Source organism: Nasonia vitripennis (assembly GCF_009193385.2).
Source record: "Nasonia vitripennis strain AsymCx chromosome 1 unlocalized genomic scaffold, Nvit_psr_1.1 chr1_random0005, whole genome shotgun sequence".
Classification (NCBI taxonomy): Eukaryota; Metazoa; Arthropoda; class Insecta; order Hymenoptera; family Pteromalidae; genus Nasonia; species Nasonia vitripennis.
Window position 1 is genome coordinate 2,956,020 of NW_022279591.1, and position 26,060 is coordinate 2,982,079.

A 26,060-nucleotide genomic window follows, 5' to 3' on the forward strand; every position below is an offset into this window, starting at 1 on the left:
TAGATCGCGTGCCTTATCAATTATACAAGATGCATCCTATTAACATACCACAAAACATGAAAAATGAAACGATGGGACAAGCCTTCATAAGACCATCACATGAATACATCGCCATTAGCTACGATCATACCAGATACATAAAATTCAATGAGGACCAAAGACAAATGTGCATTAAAAAGCACTATGCAGACATATGCCCAATACTAGGAGCACTCAGGAATGTCCCAGAATCAAGAGACTGTGAAATAACATTGCTCTTGAACCCCAGTCAAAAGGCCATTACACAATGTGATATACGATACAGACTGAGCGAACAAACTCAGTGGACGTACCTAAATTATGGCAAATCATGGCTCTATTCAACAATTCGATCAGAAATACTAAACATCATTTGCCAAGACAAACATGAAAACAAGGTCACGATAAAAGACGCAGGAATCGTTCACATAGCACCAATATGCATAGGAACAACGGCTGAGGCGACCATCACCGGAGAAGTTACCAGAAACACCGAGTTTACCTACGTGTACAAACCAGAAATAAACTTAAAAATAACAGATATTTACCCCCTACTGAATCAAGAAGACACCAGTTTAGAAGTGCACAGCTCAGAAGACATAGATGTGCTAGGACCAAATATGGCCAACAATGACGGAAGGTCATTGCATGAAATAGTCAGCAAACTAAGAGAAATAGGCGAACATAAACGACAAAACTACAGTACAAACACAGTACTATATGGAAGCATGACCGTCCAATTAATAATAGTAACAATAATAATAATTATCATCATAAAGATGAAGTGTAAGAAAATGGCGCTGCCCAAAGAATAAGAAGCGCAGAAACCCATCACCGAGAATAAACACCAAAAGACGAAAGTTCGAAACAAAAGATGAGGAAATCGAACTCAAAGACATTCTAGGCAGCCATAAAAACCACGCAATCCTGCGACTAGACCGCGAAAACCCTAAAACGAACACGCAATCGACAACAAAGAAATTTGCACTACCCAAACAAGGAGCAGAATGCTCATGAGTGAATGAATTAAAATTTTGAATTTCCAGGACGCTTGTACATAGCAAAACAATGCTTAACCAATCAAATTTTTTTTTTCTCTAACATGATTGATGTAATCTATTTGCAGACAAAGGAATACACAATGGACTTTAGACCAAGAACAAACATTTCAATGTTCTGCGATGTAGACATACCACTATCAAACATAATAAGAGAATTTGAAAGAGTAGGAGAACCCCAGAACACCCGTGTAGAAAAACACAAATATGAACGAGAGACCAAAAAGATAACGCTATCTTTCAACTCAGAAAGAGAGATAGCAAAAGCATATGAACTTAGATCCCTATTAGCCAAGCAAAATAAATTAAAGAGGAACAGCAAGAGAGCAGCACCATACCGAACTCCCATGATAACCACAGGACCAAAAACAGCAATCGGAGATTTGATAGACCTCACTCCAAAAGAAGAACCAACAGTTAGATCTGAAGTACACGTGGTTAATCAACCATCAACACCTCAACCAATCAGGAACAGACTGTTCTGCCTACTGTCTTGGGACGGCAATCATAGAGAGAAAGACGAAATGTTCTTCAGACATTTCGCCCAGTTCGGGACACTAGCATACTACGAAACAGTCAGAGACAAAAAGGGACGTTTGTCATACGGATACGTGCAATGTTTCACACAAGAAGACACCAAAGCCGCCAAGGAAGAGAGTGACCCAATGTACAAGGCAACATTTGCCGAACCGCGAAGACTACCACGTGCAGCGCAAGGAACCGCAAATACTAAATTCCATGAAAGATGCAAACAGATGATAGAAGTAGAAATATACAACTTACATGAAATAACATGAAAGACAATGTCAGTGAAGACCCACTGAGCAAGTTACAGACACTACAGGAGACAATTATGGAATTAAAAGAAAAAAATAGCAAAACTGGAAAATCAAAAGGAAAACAACCGACATCCACCAACACCCAGGACAAATAGAGGAGCCATGAAAGACCCCAGAAGCCACCCTCGCTGAGGTAGATGAAAATGATAGCAGTATGAGCATAGAATAAGACAGATAAATTTACATTTTGCGACCGTGTTATATAACCATAATAAACAATAGGTAGGACCAATGACCCTGTATGAATGAATGAATGCATGAACGAAAATACATCGCATGAATTAAAATACCCAAATACACATAACATGTAATTATCATACCACTCTCTTTGAATTATTTTCAGATATGGACCAAGTTTTGAAAATTATCGTCACCTCAATCGTCTTCGACGAAGTTTTGGACCATGTCACAATCTGTTTTGACCCCGTGGGAAAACTCCCTATAGTGATGAAGCTATTGAACAGTTATGGACCAAACAACACCGTCACGTTTGAAATTATTCCAAGAGGACCACACCATGACTCAGCGAGATTAACTATTAAGTACAGAACACGGACAAGCGCGACGAGACTCAGAAGCGACTATAAGACATCCAGAACAGAGGACAGGATGACAGTAGAACAGAGAGTAGAAGCACCGACTGATTCGGACAGCTCAGACACAGACGACGAACATAGCAGCAGCGACAGCAGTACCACTGACGGAACCGACGGAACGGACAACACTAGCGACACTCCTGAAAGCGACGCTAACGACGAAAATGACGAAGTTATTTTAAATTCAGATGAAGATGTCCCACAGCAAGACAATGACAATAACGAAGACAACATGAACAGCGATAGTGACAACACCACGGGCAACGACAATGACCACATCCCAGACAACAATGACGACAATTACGACAGTAATGACATCGACAATGCAGACAACAACGATATCAACAGCGACGACAATGTTAATGATAACGGCTATCCCTTGCAGTACAATCCCCAAAACAACGTGGAATTACTCAAGATGAACCTGACGGACGCTTATACGATAATAGCTATATACAGAGGAGACACAATTGACGCAGAGGCATTGTTCAGACAGTACGTACCATGCCACACAGAACATTACATGTCCACGACAGACGACACTAAAGCCATATCGACACGGTACCAGTTAGACAGACATGCACGGAAAATAATAAGTCTGTACAGACAATATATACAACGGACAGACGAGGACGTACAAGGACTTCGACGGCAAGAACGAGAACAGGGACCACCGACAACAGAATACGTTAGATCGGACGATACTATTTGTGTACGAGTACCGCGGACAGTAAGCAAACAAGAACTGACGGAAATATTTGCAACATTTGGAGAAATAGCTGACATACGACGCATCAAACCGAACGACGAAGACGAACGTTATACAGCATTTATACAATACAGACACAAAGACAGCGCATACAAAGCAGTAACAGAAACTGACAATACATACTTACCGAAATGGGCTTATAATCCCAAGAACCCGCACAGAGACAAAGACGATGGACGTTGGACCCCGCCAACAACACAAAACTGTATGTTCTCGCACTACCTGACATGACACAACAGGAATTCAGAGCGGACTTCATAAAATACGGAGAAGCAATACAGATAGAGTTAACGAACGGAAAAAAGGAGAATAATGAAAAAGTAGGATACGTTATTTACAAGGACAAAATAGACGCCATCGACGCCAAACTAAACGGACCACGAAAATACAAAATTGACTGGAAGTTAACGCCACAGACTACTGAGACACTATTACATTTTACATGCGGAGACCAAATACCGATACAGAGTTTTACAGACCACACACGCGACTGCACCACAACTACACTACGACGACGGCTACAAGACAAAAAAAAGAACAACCGCAGCACCAGCACAGCAACAGATGAGACCGACATCACAAACGCCACAACCGAGTACCAGCAGACAAGCCGACGAGAGACAGAATGCTGACACAGCAGGGACAGCAACGCAGTCAACAAGAGTACCAGTCTCAGTACACAGAGCCTTATACATCGACTACAGCTCATCAAGTAATGAAGAGTTAAATGAAGTAAAAATAGCCAGATCAATACGACAGCGACAACTGACCATAGACAATAGACAACATAATAATGAGAAAGCAGATGAGGCAGAAGCACCAGCGAGGCACGAGGACGAAGCAGCTAATGGGTTACGACAAGAACTGGACAAAATTGACTTCAAGAAGATATTAGATGTTAGTTTTTAAGTGACGACACCGTGACGCTAGTTTAAGTTAGATTTAAGAAACCAAGAATGCCAAAAAAGTTTTGTAGTCAATAAAAGATGCAGAACATAAGTATTATTGAACCAAGTTACCACTATTGTCATCTAAAATATTGTTTTGTACTACCTTTCATAAAAAAAAAGAGAGAACATTTTCTTTCACTGACCAATTGACCTACATCCAAACAATACACCTTAATATAATATAAATATTAAACTATAGGAACTAATATCATATATAATATAAACGAAAGCGAATCTACTTACTAACACAAATGAAATATAGTATTAGCATATATGTTACTACAAAAAAAAAAAAAAAAACCTTCCAAGATACCTCATACAACTCATTGCCCAAAATGCATCTCACAACACCGATATTAAATCAGTAAATAGCAGGTTAGAACTTTAACCTCATAGGACAGATCGTTACTCAGTTTTGGTTTCTCATTGTGTTACCGGTGTCTGACCATTTACCCTTATATGTGTGTGTTTGTCGAGGACGACAAACGTCTGCAAGGGGGGGGGGGAGGATGTTAAGTGACGAAGTTCCTGGATAAATTATTTAGAAACATTATATAAAAATTACACAAAGCCAGTAAAAAGAAGATCCAGAAACTTCGACGCTTAACTAAGCCTCGAAGAAATGTACCCGAAACCAAAACAAACTTCTCCTCCCTCGGCTGAAGCGCGCGTGCACAGCCGACGCTGCAGTTTAGCCGTTGACCATAGTATTAGGCCCATAAGGCCTAATGAGTAAGACAAAGAGCGCGGCTAGGCTGAAGTAAGAAGAGAGGAGAAGTAAGTACCCCGCGTGGGAGAAAGCTTCGACTCTCTCTCAAGCATCACCTCCCCCGAAATGCCACTCCAGGGTGTGCGCTCCTAGAGAAAGGACGCTAATTTTAAGATTTTAGATTTTGAGTAATTTGCCTTTGAGAAATTCAATAAGTTTTGTTTCATTTGAGTGTCTGATTTAATTTGTGTTTTGATAAGTTGATAATAAACATCACTGCAAACCATGTGTCGAGTTTTGGAAAATAAGTCACTCAGAATATAACCAATTTTGAGCCATCCTCCGCTTTGCTAAAACATCTTGCCAAAAAGGAGATCTAAACCCCGCAATATTTTCCGAGCAGTCATCCCAGTTTCTTTTGAGCATCCTTTCGGGTTAAATTATTTCTCAAATTCCAGAAGTCCACAGAACAAAGTAAGTAGCATTTAATTCAATATTTCTGAACTTTGACATTTCGGTTAAATCAAACAGTTCTGCCTCGACAAATTAGTGTTCTCACTGATCTCCCCCGTATGGGAGAGTAGCTAAGCGCCCACGTTTTAATAATATTTCATTGTTAGCTGGTGGAATCGGTCCTATCCTAACAAAACAAAATAATTAATCTTATTGACTGCTGGGAAAATAGAGGCATTTCCGAGTGTGATATAGCTTTCAAGGACGTAAATAATAAATAAGATAATACAATGGTGCTTAGAGCATATGCTCTAATTAAAATTCATATAGTCAATAATCCCATACACATTAATAAACCAAAATCGAGCTTGAAAAATATAATCAAACTATAAAATAATCTTAAAAACACTTTGATTACTTTCGAATACTCATTAGCCTCATTTGATGTTGTATCCCTGTTTAGCAATATTTCTAAACACCTGATTATCAAAACCCTGGCTGATAAGTGAGAATACCTTAACGGTTTGTTATGCATACTTTTTACGGCGGATTGATGTTTTATTAGACTCTATTCACTTGCAATTAAGTGGCAAATTTTATAAACAAATTTTAGGTGCTCTAATGGGCTTTTGTACTAGCTCTTGGTTTGCTGACTTAGTTCTTGAGAAATTGGAGAACAATAGTTTAAACGCTTCGAATAACAACATTCTTAGACATTTTAGCTTTGTAGACAACTGTTTTTTAATCATTAAAAAAGATAAGATACAAGAGGCAATATATACTTTTAATAACTACAATAGTCATTTACAATTTACATATGAGATGGAGTCTGACAATTGCAATTTTTTAGATATCTCTATTAATAGGCAGCCAGACAATTTTCCCTTGACCAATTGGTACAGAAAAGAGCCAGGCAGGTATATAAATTTTCATTCGCATCAACCCATTTTCACAAAAAGTAGCCATTATCTGCAACTTAGTAGACGAAGCTATATTACTCGCAGATAAATCTTTTCACAACCAAAACATTTCCACCATAAAATCCTTTCTCATAGCAAACGATTTCCCCTGCACGTAATAAATAAATATATAAATAAGAGATTAGCACATATCAACAACAAACAAACTAATAGCAAAACACCAATCAAAAATAAAGATGAAAAATCGCCTCTTGCAATTGCAATTTATCACATAAACATAGGGCACAGCTTCAACATAGAAAATAAACAAATCATTGACAAAGTATACAATAATCCTTCTATTATATTATAATGTGTCTGGTAGTCTCCGGCGATAAGTTGACTTCATCCCCAGAACTACCCCTCCTTAGGCGTTGAGGAATCTGCGCATCTTGTATCACAATTTTTATAAAACAATTTTCTTCTGCACCTGCAAGTATCAATCTTTAAAATATAATAAGCTTTGTTTAATGAAATTTAACAATAAAAGAAAAAAATATTATTTTCTTTTCATGTTCTGTGTGACATACATATACGTGAAGAAACTATCTTAGATTTTGTGATTTTTCGAAAAAACGCAGTTTTTCCCGATATTTAATGCTAGTAAAGAAAACCAGTTTAATTTTTTCTGAAACTTTCAGAGAAGTTACTTTTGACCAACAACAACTACAAGAAAATGTATACATTGTGAGGAATTCGCATTTTTTTTTCATTGCCGTTCATTCAAATGAAAAATTTGACATTTTCGTATTTTCTTTCACTTCCTATGAGAACACAACTTCTTCTTGTAAGCTTTCTAAAAACCTTCAAGATTTCATATAGTTAAGATTTTTTAATTTCCTAGGCATGAAATCCGTGAACGGTGATTTTACGCTATTTCCTACTTTAGCTTAAAATAGCCATGAAACTGATTCTATAGCACTTAGAAACTTCTCCAAAAAAGTAAAATTACAGGTTTTTCACTTAAATTTGATAACCTACAATATAATATTGTCCTGGTTCACTTTTTACTGAATTCTTAAGAGAAACAAGCTAAAAATGTTAAAAAGTCTTGTATTTGGGAAAACTATCAACTTAAAATAATTCTAAATTGGATTCTGTAGCACCCAGAAAATGTTTATCACAGGCAAAATTGAAGGTTGTTTTCTCTGCTTTAATAATCTGGTATAAATTTTTGCCCTAATTTCCTCTGTATTTATGTTTGAGAAGAGATAGTCCAAAAATGTCAAAAAACCATGGTTTAAGAGGGATTTTTAAAGGCTTTCCCATGTAGAAATCAGTTTTTCCTTATTTTCCAGAAAAGTACCTCGTCAGACCTTCAAAAATCACCCTGATTATTTTTTGTAGCCCTATTCAATGAGGTGCTATTGCATTTTGTCCAAAAAAGTTGATACAGACTACAGTATGACACCTATAGACGCCATTGCTACGCATGGGTATGACTTCACTGCTCGTTGCTATGATTAGGCAGCGTCATCGTTTTGGAGCGGCACATACGGTCGGAACATAGACTCTTGTATGCTGCTTGCATATATATGGGTCTATACTCCGATACCAAAACGGTTAAATAATGGGATTACTTGCAAAAGTCTCTTGCGCACTAGGATTCGACTTGAGCCAAAAATTTAATGGTGAATGTTTATATTAATCTAACATGCACAAAGTTCAATGCACCAAATTTTACAAAAAGTTTTTGAGCATTTTTGATATAGAAAAAACTGATTTTTGAGCCCGAAGTTTTGTAGTTTTTTGGCCCAAAAATCAGCTTTTTCAATGTCAAAAATGCTCAAAAGCTTTTTTTTGGTGTATTGAACTTTGTTCATGTTAGATGAATAAAAACATTCACCATTAAATTTTTAGTTTTAGTCAAAGCCCAGTGCGCAAGAGACTTTTGCAAGTAATCCCATTATTTAACAGTTTTTTTTTGATATTTCATTAAAAAATGTATGAGAATTGCTCAAAATTTAGGTATCTTCCTCTTTTTTTATACTTAGTATGAATGCGAAATTTGAGAAAATATTACAATGAAATAACAAAGTTGGAAAAGTCGAAATATTTGGTAGAACCCCACCTGAACCGCTTGTGGCAAACTAACGTAATGAGGATCTGTACAATTATCTTTATTCAGAAGACTTTATCTAAAGCTGCTAATTCTAGTCGACTAACAATATTTTTAGAGAAAATGGGTTTTTCTCTATCTAATGTTGTTCCTCGGTGGTGATCGAAAATATTGATTTGTCTGTATCGGTCTACCCGAGGCAAGTTGTGTGGTGAGAAAGGAGAAGATCTTTAAAACATTTCTTCTTTTTTTCTTAACGTTTTGACGGACAATGCCGCCCTCATCAGGAGACTGATCTTAAAAATTGTATTTATTAAAACTTTGTTGATGTATAAAAATGTATGTACAGTGTCACAATAGTACATTGTGCAACAAGGGGAGAAAATAAGCTATGTCAAGCGTGGGTGAGGTGTTCAGCACGAGTCGGAGTCGAGGGCGCCGAAGGCGTATTTAAATTTTGTGTGTCTTTCTTCTTATTAATACCGTTTTCTCGTAAGTGTATGTGTAACATTTTGGAAATTAGTCTTTTATTTAAATTGATCTCTCTGTCTTTAATGTGGTAATTTACGAAATTGAAAGTGTGATTCGAATTGTTGATGTGATCGAAATTACAGTATTGTTCGGTTTTTTGTATTCATTTATACGTACATACACATTTCTTTTTGTTTGGCCCACGTACATAGCAGAACAATCATTACATTCATGTTTATAGACAACGTTGTTTTCGAAATCTTTATCTTTCTTGTCTTTGCTTTTTATAATGATGTTTTTCATCTGGCTGTTTATTTTCGGTACAGTTTCGATGTTAAGGGCTTAAATGCGTGACCGGTCTGCTCGTAAAAACCGTGAATATAGGGTAGGCTTACAATGTTGCGTTTTTCATTACTGCTGATCTGTTGCCTCGATAAAATGTTTGATGTTTTAGTAAACATTTTTTTTCGTATATATTTATTAACGAAGGCAGGTGGATAATGATTTTCGTGCAGTAATTTTTTGATGTTTTGAATATTCTTAATATTAAATTTCTCGTTAGATAGTTTTATCGCTCTATCAACAAGATTGAACACCATGGCGATTCTTTGAGATATAGGATGTTGTGATGTGTAATTCAAAAATGCCAGAGAAGGTCGGTTTGGTGTACCAATAAGTTACTCATTTTTCTTTGTCTTTAATCGTTGGAATAACTAGAAAATTTATGGATTTATCGATCTCATTCTCGTGAGTAAATTGTAATTTATTATTATAAGAATTAAATGTTTTTAAAATTTCGTCGACTTTGTCATTCGGTACACACGCAATAATGACGTCGACAAAAGAACATATCTGTAAAAGAATATTGGTTTGAAGGATAGTTTGGATAGGCAATCTGTTTCGTAATCATCCATGACTATGTCAGCAAAGAAACCCGAAATCGGAGAGCCCATTGGTGTGCCGAACAGCTGTTTATAGAATTTGCCATTGAATTGAAAAAACGTATTTTCCATAAGTAATTCACAAGCTAACAAGATTTTACTGAGAGGTATTTCGGATTCCTGTACAATTTGTATATACCTTTTTTCGATGTTCTTCTTGACTAATGATTTGTCAATGTTGGTATAGAGTGTTTTTTCATCGAGGCTGATTAAGCGGTAGTTTGATGGAACTACTATGCTCTTTATTTTTTCTATGAAATCATAGCTATTTTCTACGTATAAGTCAGGTTTTTTAATGCTATTTTGTAATATTCTAAGGAGGCTTTTCGATAAAAAATATATAGGTGAGCCTATTGTTGAGATAATAGGTCGTAAAGCGATATCTTTTTTGTGAATTTTAGGTAGTCCATAACATTTTGGCAAGGTGGTGTCTGTCTGTGTAAATTTAAATTTACTGTATTTTTTCCGAAAAAGTCGGTAGTGTTCCAATTGTTCATACATTTTTTGACTTTGTTCTGGATTTTTGATAATACATTTTTCGCTATTTCAGTGTATGCATCTTTGTCTGACAATTGTAGTTCCATTTTTTCGATGTAATCGGATCTTAGCATCGCAACGGTCACATTGCCTTTATCAGCTAAAGTGAACATTATGTTTCTGTTATTTTTAATAAAATCTTTAGTGTCTTGTAATTTTTTCTTAAAAATTATATCTCGTATTTTTGTGTGCTTAGTTTTGTGTCTGTGTTGTGTGATTTTTTTGGTCAGTATAGTTCGTATGTCATTGGCGGTTTTATCTGGTAAGTTATTGTAAGTAATCAAGTTTTCTATATTTTTTATGCATTCGATTATTTTTGTGTCATCAAGTTCACTTTTTGAATTTTCGTCCTAGTGACGTTACAGATTGTATAGCGGTTGGTATCTCTATATCGGTGAGATTTTTTAACTATTTTTCGCAATTCGATTCGGAGTTCGTATATGCCGTTATATGTTTACAAAATTTATTGAGTTTGTCGCGATGATCGATATTATTCAAATCCTGTTTTTCGAAAATATTCTGAATGATGTTATGTGGTATTATTTCTTGTAATTGTTTTTTTTTAATTTATAGTCTACTAAGTTGGCCGACACATTGTCGATTATACAGTTAAGGGGACACAACACGTTTAAATCTTGAAAAAAAGAATTATGGGTAAAAATGACGATATTAAAGTAAATCATTTGAAATTTTTTTTAGTGATATTTAGTAGAAATACCTCTAACTTTACTGTGCTAAAACCTTAATTATTCCTGCTGGCCCATTGTAGCACTCGGTGCAATGTTTTGTGAATTTTTTCACTGTCCGTAGGATTCCAAGTGTACAAATGGTTCTTTTGGGCTCAAATTCCAGGAGAATACTTTGTACATCTGTAGTTTTAGTATGTAGTATGTTTATCGCGAAACCATTTCCAAAAATTCAAATTCAAATCCCTGCATTCATTTTTTTCACTGTCCGTACTTTGGTTCTTTTGGGCTCAAATTCCAGGAGAATACTTTGTACACCTGTAGTTTTAGTATGAATGCAGGGATTTGAATTTTTGGATATGGTTTCGCGATAAACATACTACATACTAAAACTACAGATGTACAAAGTATTCTCCTGGAATTTGAGCCCAAAAGAACCATTTGTACACTTGGAATCCTACGGACAGTGAAAAAATTCACAAAACATTGCACCGAGTGCCACAATGGGTAAGCAGGGATAATAAAGGTTTTAGCACGGTAAAGTTAGAGGTATTCATACTAAATATCACAAAAAAAATTTTCAAATGATTCACTTTAATATCGTCATTTTTACCCATAATTCTTTTTTTTCAAGATTTAAATGTGTTGTGTCCCCTTAAATTAATAACCCAGTAGTATGCACCAAACCTTAACAAACATCGTTATCGAATCCAGCATTAAATTTGCTAAAATCTTTTTTTCATTGGTTTTTAACACATTATAAAAACTGTTTATTTCTTCAGTTGTAGCCTTTTATCATCGGATGCCTTTTCTTTTTGAACTAAAGCATCACGTGCTTTCCTATTAAGAGTTTATGCAGCATTTTTAAATACTTCTTGAAAACGTTTAACTTTGTTAGACCATGTGTCAAGTTTTTGTCTGCCTAAATAAGGAAGGTAAAATTCCAACAATTTTGAGATAGCATTTGTAATATTTTTCGAATTATTTGGTTTCTCCATTAATTTAGTAACAGGGTCAATAGTACACATTTCTTCAATAGCTTCATTCATAACGGGCATATGTTCCCTGTCAAAAAGATCACAAAACTTAACAATTTTATATATTGGGAATTATTATTTTATTTAACTTTGATAAAAAATGTTGCAAGTACCCTTGCCCAATGGCTTAGCATACTAGCCGATTGGATATATGCTGCATGAAAATTCGCTCACTGGTATAAAAAGTTTATTAATGTTAAATGTGGCACAATTAAATCCCGTTCCTGGCCTTGACTTAGACTCTTCAATACTCTATCTCTTGTTAAAGGTGATGCATCTGTATGAATGTTGGGGATTAGACACTTACATTCATTTTAATTGTTCTTAGCTCCTTTAATCTTGGCTACTCTTTGCAATCTACATTTATGACGTTTATACAAAGACAATTTTAAAATTTTAGAACAGGTTTTACAAGGTACTCTTTGTTTCTTTTATTTATATATATATATATATATATATATATTTTTTTTTAAATGGCATTTGGAACTCGAAAGTTCATCGCCTTATCTACGCAAGCTTTCCACGCTGCCTTGTCTTGTGTCAATCCCACCCAAGATGCACCCCTCCGTTCGACACCCACCAGTCCTATTTCTACTAGATCCGCTTTTACGTTGCGTCCTCCCATCTGCGTCTAGCTCTACCTAGAGGTCGCGTTACCATCGGCCTGCCCTTCATAACACACGCTGCCGTACGGTCATCTCCCATTCTGGCTACGTGCCCTGCCCATCCCAATCTGCGTGATTTTATTATTCTGTTAATATTTGGTGACGCTTACAGATTGTGTAATTCATCATTGTGGGGTCTCCTCCATTCCCCGGTTTCCTCATCATTCTTCGGCCCGTATTTTTCGCAAGACTTTATTTTCAAATACCCTAAAACGGTTTTCCGCCTACTTAGTGAGAGCCCACGTTTCGCACCCGTACAGAACCACCGGCAGTATTATTGTCCTGTATATTCTTATTTTAACATTTTTAGACAACAGCCTCGACTTAAGTAAATTACTCACGGCATAGAAGCAAGCATTGCCCGATTGGAGTCTCTTGTTTATTTTGACATTATTATCGTTTCTAACATTTATGGTTGTACCCAGATACCTGAATTCGCTAACCTTTTCAAAAGTAAAATTCCCAACTCTGAGATCTCCCTCCCCTCTGCAGATGCCTAGTTTATCCACAATAATGTACTTTGTTTTTGATTCACTCACTTCTAACCCTGTATACTCCGCCGCTTTTATAAGGATTTCCGCGTTTCTTGCTATCGTTTCCCTACAATCCCCCAGTATATCCAAATCATCTGCGTAGCCTAGTATCTGCGTTGTTATATTAAGCGTTGCGCTCAGCTGGCTAACCTGCATTTTTCTAACGACATACTCTAACGTTAAGTTGAACAGCACCATAGAGAGTCCATCCCCTTGTTTTAAACCATCGCGTATCGTGAAGGTTTCTGATACATTACCGCCTACTCGAACCTTTTCCGTGCTTCCTTTCAGACATATTTGAATCAATCTCACGAGTTTTTTTGTTACACCGAGAAGTACTAGAATTTGATACATTTTGCTTCGCTTAATAGAATCGTACGCTTTTTTAAAATCTATAAATAGTTGGTGCATGGTTTCGCAAAATTCCCACTTTTTCTCTAACAACTGTCTTATGGTAAACATTTGATCGCTCGTCGATCTGTTGCGCCGAAATCCGCACTGATATTCTTCTACTATATCTTCCGCGAATTGATTGAGTCTTGCTTGTATTACGTTTGACAAAACTTTGTAGCACGTTGCTAAAAGTGAGATACCCCTATAGTTGTTGCAGTCTATCTTATCCCCCTTTTTAAAAATCGGTATAATGATAGATTCCTTCCAATTTTCGGGTATTGTTTCATTTTTCCAGATGGCACATACTAGTTTATAGATTTTAAATGTAAGCTCGACGCCCCCATATTTGAGTAACTCAGCTGGTATAGAGTCATTTCCCGCGGCTATGTTGTTTTTTAGTTTTTTAATCGCGGCCTCTACTTCTTGGTAGCTCGGTTCCTCCACGTGGAGTTCAGCAGTGTGAATTTCGTCCCCTAATTCTTCGCTATTTTCGTTCACGTTTAATAATTTATCGAAATAATTTTTCCACAGCGACAGTAATTCGTTGTCATTTGTTACGAGGGCCCCGTTTTTGTCCTTCATCAATTGAGCTCTATTCCTAAAACCCTTTCTGATGGCGTTAATCCCTCTCTACATTTCGCGGGGGTTATTTTCCTTACTGCTAGTTTCTATTCTCCTAATAAGATTCTTTTGATACTCCCGCTTCTTATTTCTGTAGATCGCGCTCGTCTGTTTCCTTACGTTAGAATACTCTTCTACGGTCCTATCGCTTCTATTTTGTAAGCTATCTAATTTGGCCTTTTTGCGCCTTTCAAACCAGAGTTCGCACTCTTCGTCAAACCATGGTTTGCTCTTTGGCTTTTTCTTTTTACCCAGTACTTTGTTCGCGGCCTCTTTTACCGTTTTGTCGATGTCCCCCCATAAGATATTCGGTTGGTCATTCCCCTCCGGCGATGTGTTTGCTTCTTCAAGTGCCTGAAACCTGTTATTAATTTCTATCTGGTACCTAATTCGCTCTGTTCTATCTCGTAGCTTCTCAATATCGAAGCTTTCTACCTTGTTTGCTCGCTTACTAGTTTGATTCGCTACTAGTCTAGCTCTTAATTTGGCTACTACTAGGAAGTGGTCCGAGTCGCTATCTGCCCCTCTGTAAGCCCTTACGTCGAGAACGTTAGTATGTCGTCTTTTTTCAATGAGGAAATGATCAATTTGGTTCTGTGTGGCCCCGTCCGGCGATGTCCACGTTGCCTTGTGTATGCCCTTGTGCTTAAAACACGTAGTTTTGATTATAAGATCTTTTGCCGCCGCGAAATTTATGACCCTAATACCGTTATCATTGCTGGCTTCGTGCAGGCTTTTCTTCCCTATAGTAGGCCTAAACATTTCCTCCCTACCTATTTTAGCATTGAAATCGCCTAATACTATTCTTGTGTCGTAAGATTTAGTGTGAGTGTGTGTGAACGCTTTTTCGGACGGGGCCTAGTAGAAGACTTGCGGATTCGAAGAGTAGCTACGGTGTGAGAAAGCCAAGCAGCGGTCATCGTTGTCGCCGGCGCGGGCCACGAACTTAAACAAGAAGCAGCGCTGACTTTCTTACTTGCCAGCTCAAGTTCGGGACAGTGGTCAAGAAGATGCCTTTTTATAGTAAAAAAGTAGCTGTGAAGTTTCAGAATGGGCCTGACCTTCTACTAGAAGTTATGTAGAGAACAAACATAATATAATGGCTAATAAGTGGTTTTACATGCAAATTTGACACTTATAACCTAGTACATCTCATGTCTACCGATCCGTATCGGGTATACGATCTAGAAGTCCACCAACTAGACATAAAAACTGCATTCCTGAATGGAATACGAGATGACGAAGTGTTTATGGAAATTTCAGAAGGACTTGGAATCGACAAATAGAGTAAGATGTGTAAACTGAGAAATACACTTTATGATCTAAAGACTAGCCCCAAAAGATGGAATCTCCGATTTTCAGAGGAAGTTGATAAGCTAGGACTTAAAAGAGATATGTATGACCCCTGTTTATTTACCTGGAGAAAAGAAGGTAAAATAGTCATGTTAGTCTTACATGTAGATGATATTCTACTAGCAAGAAATTATTTAGATAAACTTCAAGAAGTCAAAAACAAACTGTGTAAAGTTTTTGAAATGAAAGACCTGGGAGAACCCCAATTATTTTTAGGCATGAAAATTCAGAGGGACAGAAAAAATAAACTAATGAGACTAAGCCAACCAGAATACACAGAGAAGATACTTGAGAGATTTAACATGAACGAGAGTAGACCGCAGGGTACACTAATGGTCAATCATCAAGTGAAAAATAGTGAGTCGGAGTTACTTGAAAAAATAAAAAAGGTAGAGAAGCAATGCGCCATACAGAGAAGCCATTGGAAGCCCACTGTATCTGGCTGGAGTCACCAGACCTAATATAGCATGCGCAGTAAATTACCTAGCTAGAAAACAAGTTGCACCGTCGGGAAGTGACTTGAAAGATGTCAAGAGAATCTTTTGCTGTCTGAGAGGCACTTTAGAGTTAGGATTAACATACAGAGAACACGGAGACAATTAAAAAGCATTCACAGATGCCAGCTTCAGAAAATGTGAAGAATCTAAGTCAATAGAAGGATACATAATTCAATTGTATATAAATACAGTAAGTTGGAGAATCTACAAACAGATCCATCCCTATCCACTTGTCAGGCTGAATACCTTGCCATGAGTGAAGCATGTCAAAAGCTGATCTCATTCGACAAGGCAATCAGAGATATTACAGGCAAAACAAGTTACCCGAACTATTCGGTCTGAGCACAAGTCAGCTGGAAAATGCACAGAGATGGATGGATCTCACAAACTCAAAAGTTTTGATGATGATCTGATGAGTATACAGAGAAAATTGAGAAAAAGAGAAATAACAGGTTTAAAGAGCCGTGTTGCAGAGAATCATGGAGACTATATAAAGAGCTGTGTCACAGAAGGCAAGGTGGTAGTTAAATGGATTAGCACCATAGAAAATAATGTTATTTTATTTTCGCTTTCAGGCTCCCATAATCAGAAGTAGCGGAGGCCCGTATAGAGGGAGATTTAGAAGCTCCGAGCCTCCTCTCCGTTAAAAATCGCTACACGCACTCAGCCAGCAAGGCTCTCGTCGAGACACTGCTTCCGAGTTACCGTTGTTCAAACTACAACTACTATTAATTTTCTATTCTAAATAAAAAGCTTCAAAGCTTGTGTTATACATAAATGAATGTATCATTTCTGGGCCCTGCACATCCTTTGCGTCCAACACATAGGATTAAAATAAAAAAATATGATTAAAATATAAGATATGTAATGCGGGCGTCTTTATTGGAATATTTATGTCTAATAATCACCACAGTCTCAACCCTGTCAGAAGCAGAAAGCAATTTTTATTTCTACACTGAGAAGGGATAGGCGCGCCGTCTGCACAAATCGTAATGAAGGGTCTAATTTTTGTCGCGGAGTAGCAGCTACTCTAAACGGTATATCTGTTGTTATTCTACAACGTAGACCGCAATACTGAAAATCGGCGAAGCAGCTGTCTTGTTTACAAGAGTGTCGGCTACTCAAGGAGTTCGGGATTCATAATGTGATCAACCTTCATTTCGCATTACACCAATGTGACAAGAATACAATGTATTATTTACATTATTCTTTGACGTTAACATTGATTCATTCTTTCCTTAATACCTGGATCTGCAGCACTTAAAGAATTTTCACTTTTTGACACATTACGGGACAGTTTTATTATTGTTCCGCCAGTGAGTACATTTTTGGTGCACGAGGTTCGAGTCGCGATATAGAGAAATAAAACTAAATGCTCTATTTTTCACATCAAATGTAAATTTATTAATGACGATTGCTATTAAACAAGTTTTGAAAATGTACCAAGTTATTAGTACTATTATGTGTGAATCGGATGTAGTTTTTCAAGATAACGATGGGAAAGATACAATTTATTATAAAAATGTATTAGTGGAAAAAACAAAATATTGTATAAGATCATTTGTAGTATTAAATACAGAAGAAGCAGAAATAAAATTTGCGGAAATTGTTCGTATCAAAAAATTCATGGATTCAGTGAAGTTTGAAATTCGAATTTTTGAAGAAATATCTTTTAGCAAACACGTTATGGCATACGTCGTTGAATGTAAAAAATAAAACCATCGAGATTCGCTTGAGTGAATTACCTAACATGCTACTGGTATCAGCAATCAATAAAGACGATATTAACTATATTATTCGCCCATATATTTTGTGAGAAGAATCGGTTGTCAACAAAAATAGTAAAAGAAACGTTTTTTAATTTATTCTGCCTATAATAAGATTTATATGAAATAAAAAGAGCTTGTTATGCAAATACCATGCGCGTCATACAATGTTGTGTTAAGAGCTGCTAGGTACTCTGCATCAAAGAGTAGCCACTACTCTGCACATCAGAGTAGCAGTTACTAGTATATATGGTGCAGCTTTTAAAGACGCGGTGCGAGAAGTGTAACTTGTATTTTCGTTACGGCAAAGTACTCGCGCCTAATACCTCTCAGTGTATTATATTGTAAGACTTTTAAAATGTATACTGTTCCGGACGCAACCGAGGGCTACTAGGGATAAGAGCAGTGCGAGGTATTTATTTTTTTTAATATTTATTTTGCCTAGCATTAGTTTTAGCGAATGTTTCTACGCCACTTGATCCTCACATGCGCGAATTGACAAGGCAATTCGTAGCTTCAGGCCAGTACGGTTAGGAGCAGTGAAGCTGACTCGGACCGGGATCCGGAGCATGCGCAGTATCCTGCTCCGCTGCTACGCTCTCATTGGCGCTCCGCACTCGCGCGCGATTTGAAAAAGATGGGGGCCGGGGCTTTGCGTCAGCCGTTTTTCGGAAGGACCGAGTTCAAGCCCCGTGAACGGAAAATTTTTATTTTACTCTTTTCTGTTAGTTGATATTCTAATTGACGTGAAAAACTCTTTGTGTACTAAAAAGAAACAATTAGAAAGCTACACAACAATTTTCACATAGGGATATACATCAGTAGGTAGCATATATCCAAGCAAACCCCTCATGACTATGGAAACATAAATATCTAAACCCTATTAACCCTAAAACCTTAAATATCTGTTAACAAATTATGTTTAAGCTTAAACAAACCCAATTCAAACAAACAAGCCACCCTACCCTCTCGATAAACATATGCTACTTTCAATCTTTCTGCTCCAACGACGTTCGCGGCGGCGCGGTCTACGTCGTCGCTTAGTAATCTTATGCTCCCGGGTTCGAGTCCGATACCCGGCGATTTTTTTTTTTATTTTTTTTTCTATTTTCTTATAAAATTCGTAGTATAAAATCAACAACCACAAGTTAATAGGGCACTATTTTAGCTATTTTTATTTAAATTCTTCACGTTATAGTTAAACAACTTACTTAGTTAGAACGAGATTGTTTATCATAGTATTATGGCAAAATGCATAAAACACACGCGATCGCGATGCTATCACGATGTAGCAGACGATGTTGCCGACCCTACTTCGACAGTTCTCGATCTGTCACTTACGTGTGCGGCAGCATCTCCGAGCAGAGAAGTTTGTTTACACTTTTCTTCGGTCGTATTTGCGTTTACATATACGATTAAGAAAGAAATAATCATACTTATATTTATTTGAAATACAGCGTGTAAAATTTTGTATTCCACGTGCTACAATTCTAACGTGTAGAGCTATTTAAAAATAATTTGTATAATTATTGAATAGTATATAATTTAAGTAGTTTTCAATAAAAAAATATATAATCAGTGTTAGTGATTTACTGCAGGCCTCCTTATTAAACCAAATTTAAATAAAAATAGCTAAAATAGTGTCCTATTAACTTGTGGTTGTTGATTTTATACTACGAATTTTATAAGAAAGTAGACAAAAAAATAAAAAAAATCGCCGGGTATCGGACTCGAACCCGGGAGCATAAGATTACTAAGCGACGACATAGACCGCGCCGCCGCAAACGTCGTTGGAGCAGAAAGATTGAAAGTAGGATATGTTTATCGAGAGGGTGGGGTGGCTTGTTTGTTTGAATTGGGTTTGTTTAAGCTTAAACATAATTTGTTAACAGATATTTAAGGTTTTAGGGTTAATAGGGTTTAGATATTTATGTTTCCATAGTCATGAAGGGTTTGTTTGGATATATGCTACCTACTGATGTATATCCCTATGTGAAAATTGTTGTGTAGCTTTCTAATTGTTTCTTTTTAGTACACAAAGAGTTTTTCACGTCAATTAGAATATCAACTAACAGAAAAGAGTAAAATAAAAATTTTCCGTTCACGGGGCTTGAACTCGGTCCTTCCGAAAAACGGCTGACGCAAAGCCCCGCCCCCCATCTTTTTCAAATCGCGCGCGAGTGCGGAGCGCCAATGAGAGCGTAGCAGCGGAGCAGGATACTGCGCATGCTCCGGATCCCGGTCCGAATTAGCTTCACTGGTTAAGAGTGATTTATAATCATTCATAGGCAGCCACGACCTTAGTAGGGAGTTTACTCCACGAATTTTAAAGGTTACTGTGCGAAGAGAGTAAAGGGCTGATCTGTGCTTCTTGTAGATGATGTCTAGGTGCCAGGATGACTCCCTGTTCGACGGGACATTGTTACAAGGAAAAGCATCGGTTATAAATCAAATGTACCGAAGAAGAATCGTAATTTTTTGTAGACGATGTTTAGGTGCCAGGATGACTCTCTGATCAACGGGTCATCGTCTACAAGGAAGAGCATTGTATATAAATCAAATGGACCAAAAAACCGTATGTTTATCATATCGTTCAAATAGTCCTTATAATAGTTCTTATCCTATCTGATCTGGACCACATCCAAAAAATTTCATCTAGAATTTTCATACATCTAAACTTGTACTAGTAGTGTATACAAAAAATCGATTTCTTCTGTTTTAAATAAGAGATAAGTACTTTTGTACGTACGTATACACGCTACTTTTCCAATGTTAATTGTTAATGTTGTGTGTTTATAAGCAAAGATTACAACATCATTTTCTAAAATAAAGAACTTGAATATCATGTAGAAGATATTTTTTCTTTAATTTTTTAATGTTAAAAGTTTTTTTTTAACGCGCTTTATGTTATTAAATAGGTTTTAAAATTTAATTAGTTCTCTGTTAGATTATACTTGATGAACCTGTAAAGTTTCAGTGAAAAATACAATTGCGCCCGATAGTTATCGTGGTAACCAGTATTTGACAAAATATGCCATTTTTAATATTTGAGAAAAAATTTAAAAAAAAACACACTTTACTTTAGTCAAACGGCTTCTAAATTTAATCAGTTCTTTATTAGATTATACTTCCCTGGTAGAAACGTAAAGAACTGATTCGCCATCGATTGGCCAAATCCGGTTTAACCAACAATTACCCTTAAATACAGCTTATTTCGTCACATTACAAGCGGTTCGGTTGGTAAACAGATGGTTTAATTTGAAATACTCGTTTGAGGTTAGATTCGATTTAGGAAACCTAGGTAGCGCGCTCCGTGGCTTTCGATGTAGATGTAAGTTCTTCTCGAAGATGACGAGCACGTTACCCGGGACTCTCGCTGACGATGTCCAGGTGTCCATCGGGGAGAAAAATGAAATCTAGTTGGCGCGTACGTGGCTTTCGATATGCAGATGTAAGTTCTGTTTGAAGATGATGAGCACGTCACCCGGGTATCTCGTAAACGATGTCTAGGTCTTCGACGAGAGAAAAATAATAAAATATAGGTAGCGCGCTCTGTGGAAATAATTATTAAACAAGACTTCAAAAAGTGTTTGAAGATATTGAAAAATTTTGGAAATTTTTTGAAAAATTTCGTAAAATTTTATAAAAATTTTGGAAAATTTTGAAAATGTTTAAAATTTCCACAATTTTATATTTCACTAATAAACTGCGGTTTATACTCAGAACTAGACTGTATATAGGAATTATTACTAGCCGCTGAGGTTCTCGGACACCTGGACATCGTCTACGAGTCTTGCGGGTAACGTGTCCATCATCTTCGAGCAGAACTTACACCTATACACCGCAAACCACGAAGCGCATTACTAAGCCTAACATTTTTTCCCATAATAAACACCTGGACAACAATTTAAAGAGTTCCGGGTGACCTGAACAACACAGACGGTGAACATTCACGTAGACATCAAGAGCTTAGCATATTCTAAAAATTTCATAACCTTAAATTACTACATTTAAAATTTTCCCGAACCATTGGTTAAATGTTGGCTAATATTCATGATAAGCGTCGGCCAACATTTTTAGCTAATTCTTAATTCACAGGCCATTTTGGTTGGTTTATTTTCTACCAGGGTTGATAAGCCTGCAAAGTTTTAGTGAAAAACTAAATGCGTTAGGAAGTATTCGTGGTAACCATCTTCGCGCACACACGCACATATATAAATACAGAAATAAATTTTTCAAAAACCACTTTTCCTGACTTAGAAACCTCGAAAACATCGAAATCTATCAATATTTTTGAGATCTAAATTTTCACCATCACAAAGCTTTTGTTTGGAGAAAGCAATAAACTAGTAGATTTTATTAAATTAATCAAATAAACTAACCTTAGATCTTCAAGTTCATAAAACATGTCTTTGTTACTATCATGGATGTAGATTTTTACATGTGGACTATCTAAATATTCCATAGTAAGTTGTTTTGGGAAACTTCTTACAAAAAGTGCTTTAACAGTATCAATACTTGTTATCTCATTGGGTAATAAAGCTCTTTTAGTTTCATTTCTGTACTGCAAAAATACAAGTCCTGAAAAAGAAAAATGTTAGCTTTGATATTAATACAAAAATTATGTTAAATATTGTTACAATTTACATATTCAGAACGCAATTTAATATCATTCTTTAAGTTACCACAGTTTACGTCTATCAACGACTATGATCCAAATAGTCAAGTAATACACTAGCAAAATTAATTTTAACCTTCCTTCGGCAGTACTATTAAGTTAGTTAAGTTATTTTGCTTTCTTAAGATAAAAGTCATAAATCAGTAAAAATTTACTTTATGTTTTATTATAGTTATGACTTCAAATATACTATTTTTTGTCTATTAGTTTTTGTGATATTTTTATGCATAATCGCGTCACTTAGATGTAGGACACTATCAATATCGTCTCGTGGGAAGAATAGCGCTGAAAGAAAATTGTGAGAATACATGATTAACAGTAGCGTAAAGCCACTCTTTCTATTATTTTACCAGACCGGGCCCTTGAATCACGATTGCTGTTCATTATATACGCCGTGTTTTTTAGAGTATTCTCCAGAGAAAAACTGTTAGTCACTATCTCAAACGTGTCAAGTCCATCCAAAGAACTTACCACCTGATTGCGGGCAATAAGTACAGAATAAAAGATAGAATTTGACTGTTAAAATAGAAAGATTGCTTAATAACGAAAAGAATAATATTGTATAGCTATGTCGTATAGCTATTCTACACTATATTAAAATTTTATATTTCGTCAATTTTGTAAAAACCCTCCAAAACTCGTATAAAGAAAAAAATTAGATCTATTTTACGGTAGAAATATTTTATAAACTTAAATCATTCAAGTTACGAAGAAACAATTTCAAATGTATCAAATTTCAATTTGTTTTTAGCAGTGAAGAGCTTAAAAAATGTCCGTTTGTCCGGATTATTTTGCATTTATTCCACAAAACTTGATGTATTTTATAAAAAAAATACTATTGATTGGTATAGACAGGTACATAAGACAAAAATATACATTCTTACCGAAAAACATTTTCAAGATTTGGTCCAGGTAGATTGGAAGATGTAAAAATGATAAAAAAAAATATTTGTTCTATTATGTAAAAAACATCTAAAACTCGTAAAAATAAAAAAATTAAATATATTTTACGGTAGAAATGTTCTTTGAACGAATATCATTTAGGTAACCAAAAAATGTCAAATGTATGAAATTTCAATTACGTTTTAGCAATAAAAGAAGTTAAAAAATGTCCGTGAGACTAGATTAGAAGCTGTTGAAACAATTAAACAAACAATAGACACAATTAATTAATTTTTTTTATGTTTTCGACAGATATTATGATATATATATATATATATATATGTGGGACGTTTTACGCCAACCGGACCATCAGTGCACCCAAAATTTGGGTTAACCTAACAAGACGTTTGAGGTCTCAAAATGATCGTCTGGTCAAGGGCTTTTGAAAAAGTTCTGGCCTTTTCAAAAATCCAATGTGGCGCATAAATTATGGAGCCTGAAACCCACGTTTTCATAGCACATTCAACAAAAACAATAGTAAAAATGTTCTAATTTGTGAAATATCCCACCAAAAAGTATGTACAACTCATGATAGGACATATTATTGACAATGCTGACGGAATTCCAAAATCAAAAATGGCGGAATCAAAATGGTGGACATTATACCTCCACAAAACCCATTTTACCGCAACAAATGATTTTTGATCAGTTTAAAGTATCGACATGGGGGTTTTCAGGGTCACTGAATCTTATTTTAACCTCGACATTTCAAAATTCGAAATCGTGGATCCAAAATGGCGGACATTATACCGCCACTAAACCAATTTTACCGCAACAAATGATTTTAGATCAATTTAAAGTATCGATATGGGGGTTTGTGAGGTAAATGGTTATAAATGTATTATCGGAATCAGTATTTGTGCACATGAATCTTATATTTTTCCGGTCTATTAGATTTAGAATTATATGTCTGCGATTTTTGCACTTACATTTTTCTATTGTTCTGTGTATATGTATATGCCTGCGTGGATGAAAAAAATATATAATTTAGCCAAATGAATCAATCTTTAATGACATTTTGTGCACTCTTATCAATTCTGGCTCCTCGTTCGTGGAGTTTTTACTAGTGATAAATGGCTTTCGCCGATATCATAAATTACTCTGTTCCTAGGTTCATTGGCATTTGAGTAATGCATGACTTTCAACGTTTCATTATTTTCTGGGATAAATCCATGCCCCATTTGTATGTTTGTGACAGGTGGACAGTTTTTAAATCTCTTTGTTAGGAATTGACGAGTTTGTTCGTGATCTTTTTTGGTGTATAAGAAAAATTTTATATTGAATGATCGCCCATTAGCCCATGAATAAAGAGCTTTAACATCTAGAATTGCTTTATTTTTTGCAGCTTGTAAGCTCGTTCTTGTAGCTTCTCTCTTTACTATCGCTCCAACTCCATCGCAACTACCTTTTCCGTGTGCTGTTGCAAAACAGTGCCATTCAGCATCAACGCCAAAATCTCTCTTATGACTCATTAAACTACTCATTTGAGAACGATTTTTAAAATGCTGTTTAGCACCATCAGTAGCATATATTACCTTTTTTACTGTGGGACAAACCTTGCGAATTTCAGGTATAAGCTTTTGCTGCATTATGTATACTGCAGTGGCATCATGAGTAGAACAGTCGGACATAGATACTGTACTGAAATGCTTTAGCTTGCCTTCAGATTTATAATAAACAACAGCAGGAAAAATCGTACTTTGATCATTATTAAAATGAAATGCCTGTGGAGCATCTTGGGCTGTAAAAGCATAGTTCTCAGCAAAATCCAATTGAGCAAGAACCTCTTCATCTGAAAGATTATTTTTCTTCCCAGAAATAAACTTTGATTGTTCCTAAGCGATGAAGTGATGAGGTATCAACTTCTCTAGGCTAGAACATAAAGTTTCAATAAATTCTTGCGATGTTAGGCATTGTTTTATCAAAGTGTATCTATCGGTTGATTGTTCTCAACGTTTGTTCTCAACAAAATTAGAAAACTTTTGAATGTCCGGACAAAATTTGCATTCATTCAAATAACAACTTGGTTTGGGATCCTCACATAGAACGAAATTCAAACAATCTTTATAATTCTTCAAAATATTGTTTGAGATTTTTTCTATATTTACTGCGTCAATCATCGCCTTGAAATTTTGGTGTATCGTACATACATTGTGTGTACCAGAGGATCCTGCAAAGACACAACATTTTTATAATATCAGTAAGTAATAATCTTTTCTGCACTTTTATTTTTTCACCATATAAATAAATACTGACGGTATCATTTTTATTTGGCATAATTCTGCTGTAAAGATCATTTTCGTAAAAATTTTCAACTTTCTGAGTAGTTTCTGCAGGTAATGTTTTTCCACGTTTTGCAACAGGTGAAGCCAAAACTCCATCTGATTCTCTTAACTGTTTTGCTTTACGAGCCATTCTGTGAGACACACCAAAATTGGTTCATAATTTTACGTATTGCCCAGTGTTCGGGCAAAATAGTAAGAATACTGACACGTAATGGATCGTTCTCCGGCAGGGATTGGAATTTGTT

The 26,060-nt window shown here is 36.0% G+C and overlaps 1 protein-coding gene across 37 annotated transcripts in view; it reads right to left on the minus strand.

Annotated features, from left to right (window-relative positions):
- The window catches only part of LOC100118566 (coiled-coil domain-containing protein AGAP005037), a 1,551,999-nt gene that overhangs the window by 1,156,387 nt on the left and 369,552 nt on the right, over positions 1-26,060 (minus strand). For all 37 annotated transcript variants that reach the window (XR_004345134.1, XR_004345131.1, XR_004226356.2 and 34 more), the window contains one exon: positions 22,293-22,491. Coding sequence is in view for 30 of the 37 variants with exons in the window: in XM_032601341.1 (XP_032457232.1) it covers positions 22,293-22,491 (199 nt within the window). In the remaining 7 variants the exon portion in view is untranslated. The remainder of the gene's footprint in view (positions 1-22,292; positions 22,492-26,060) is intronic.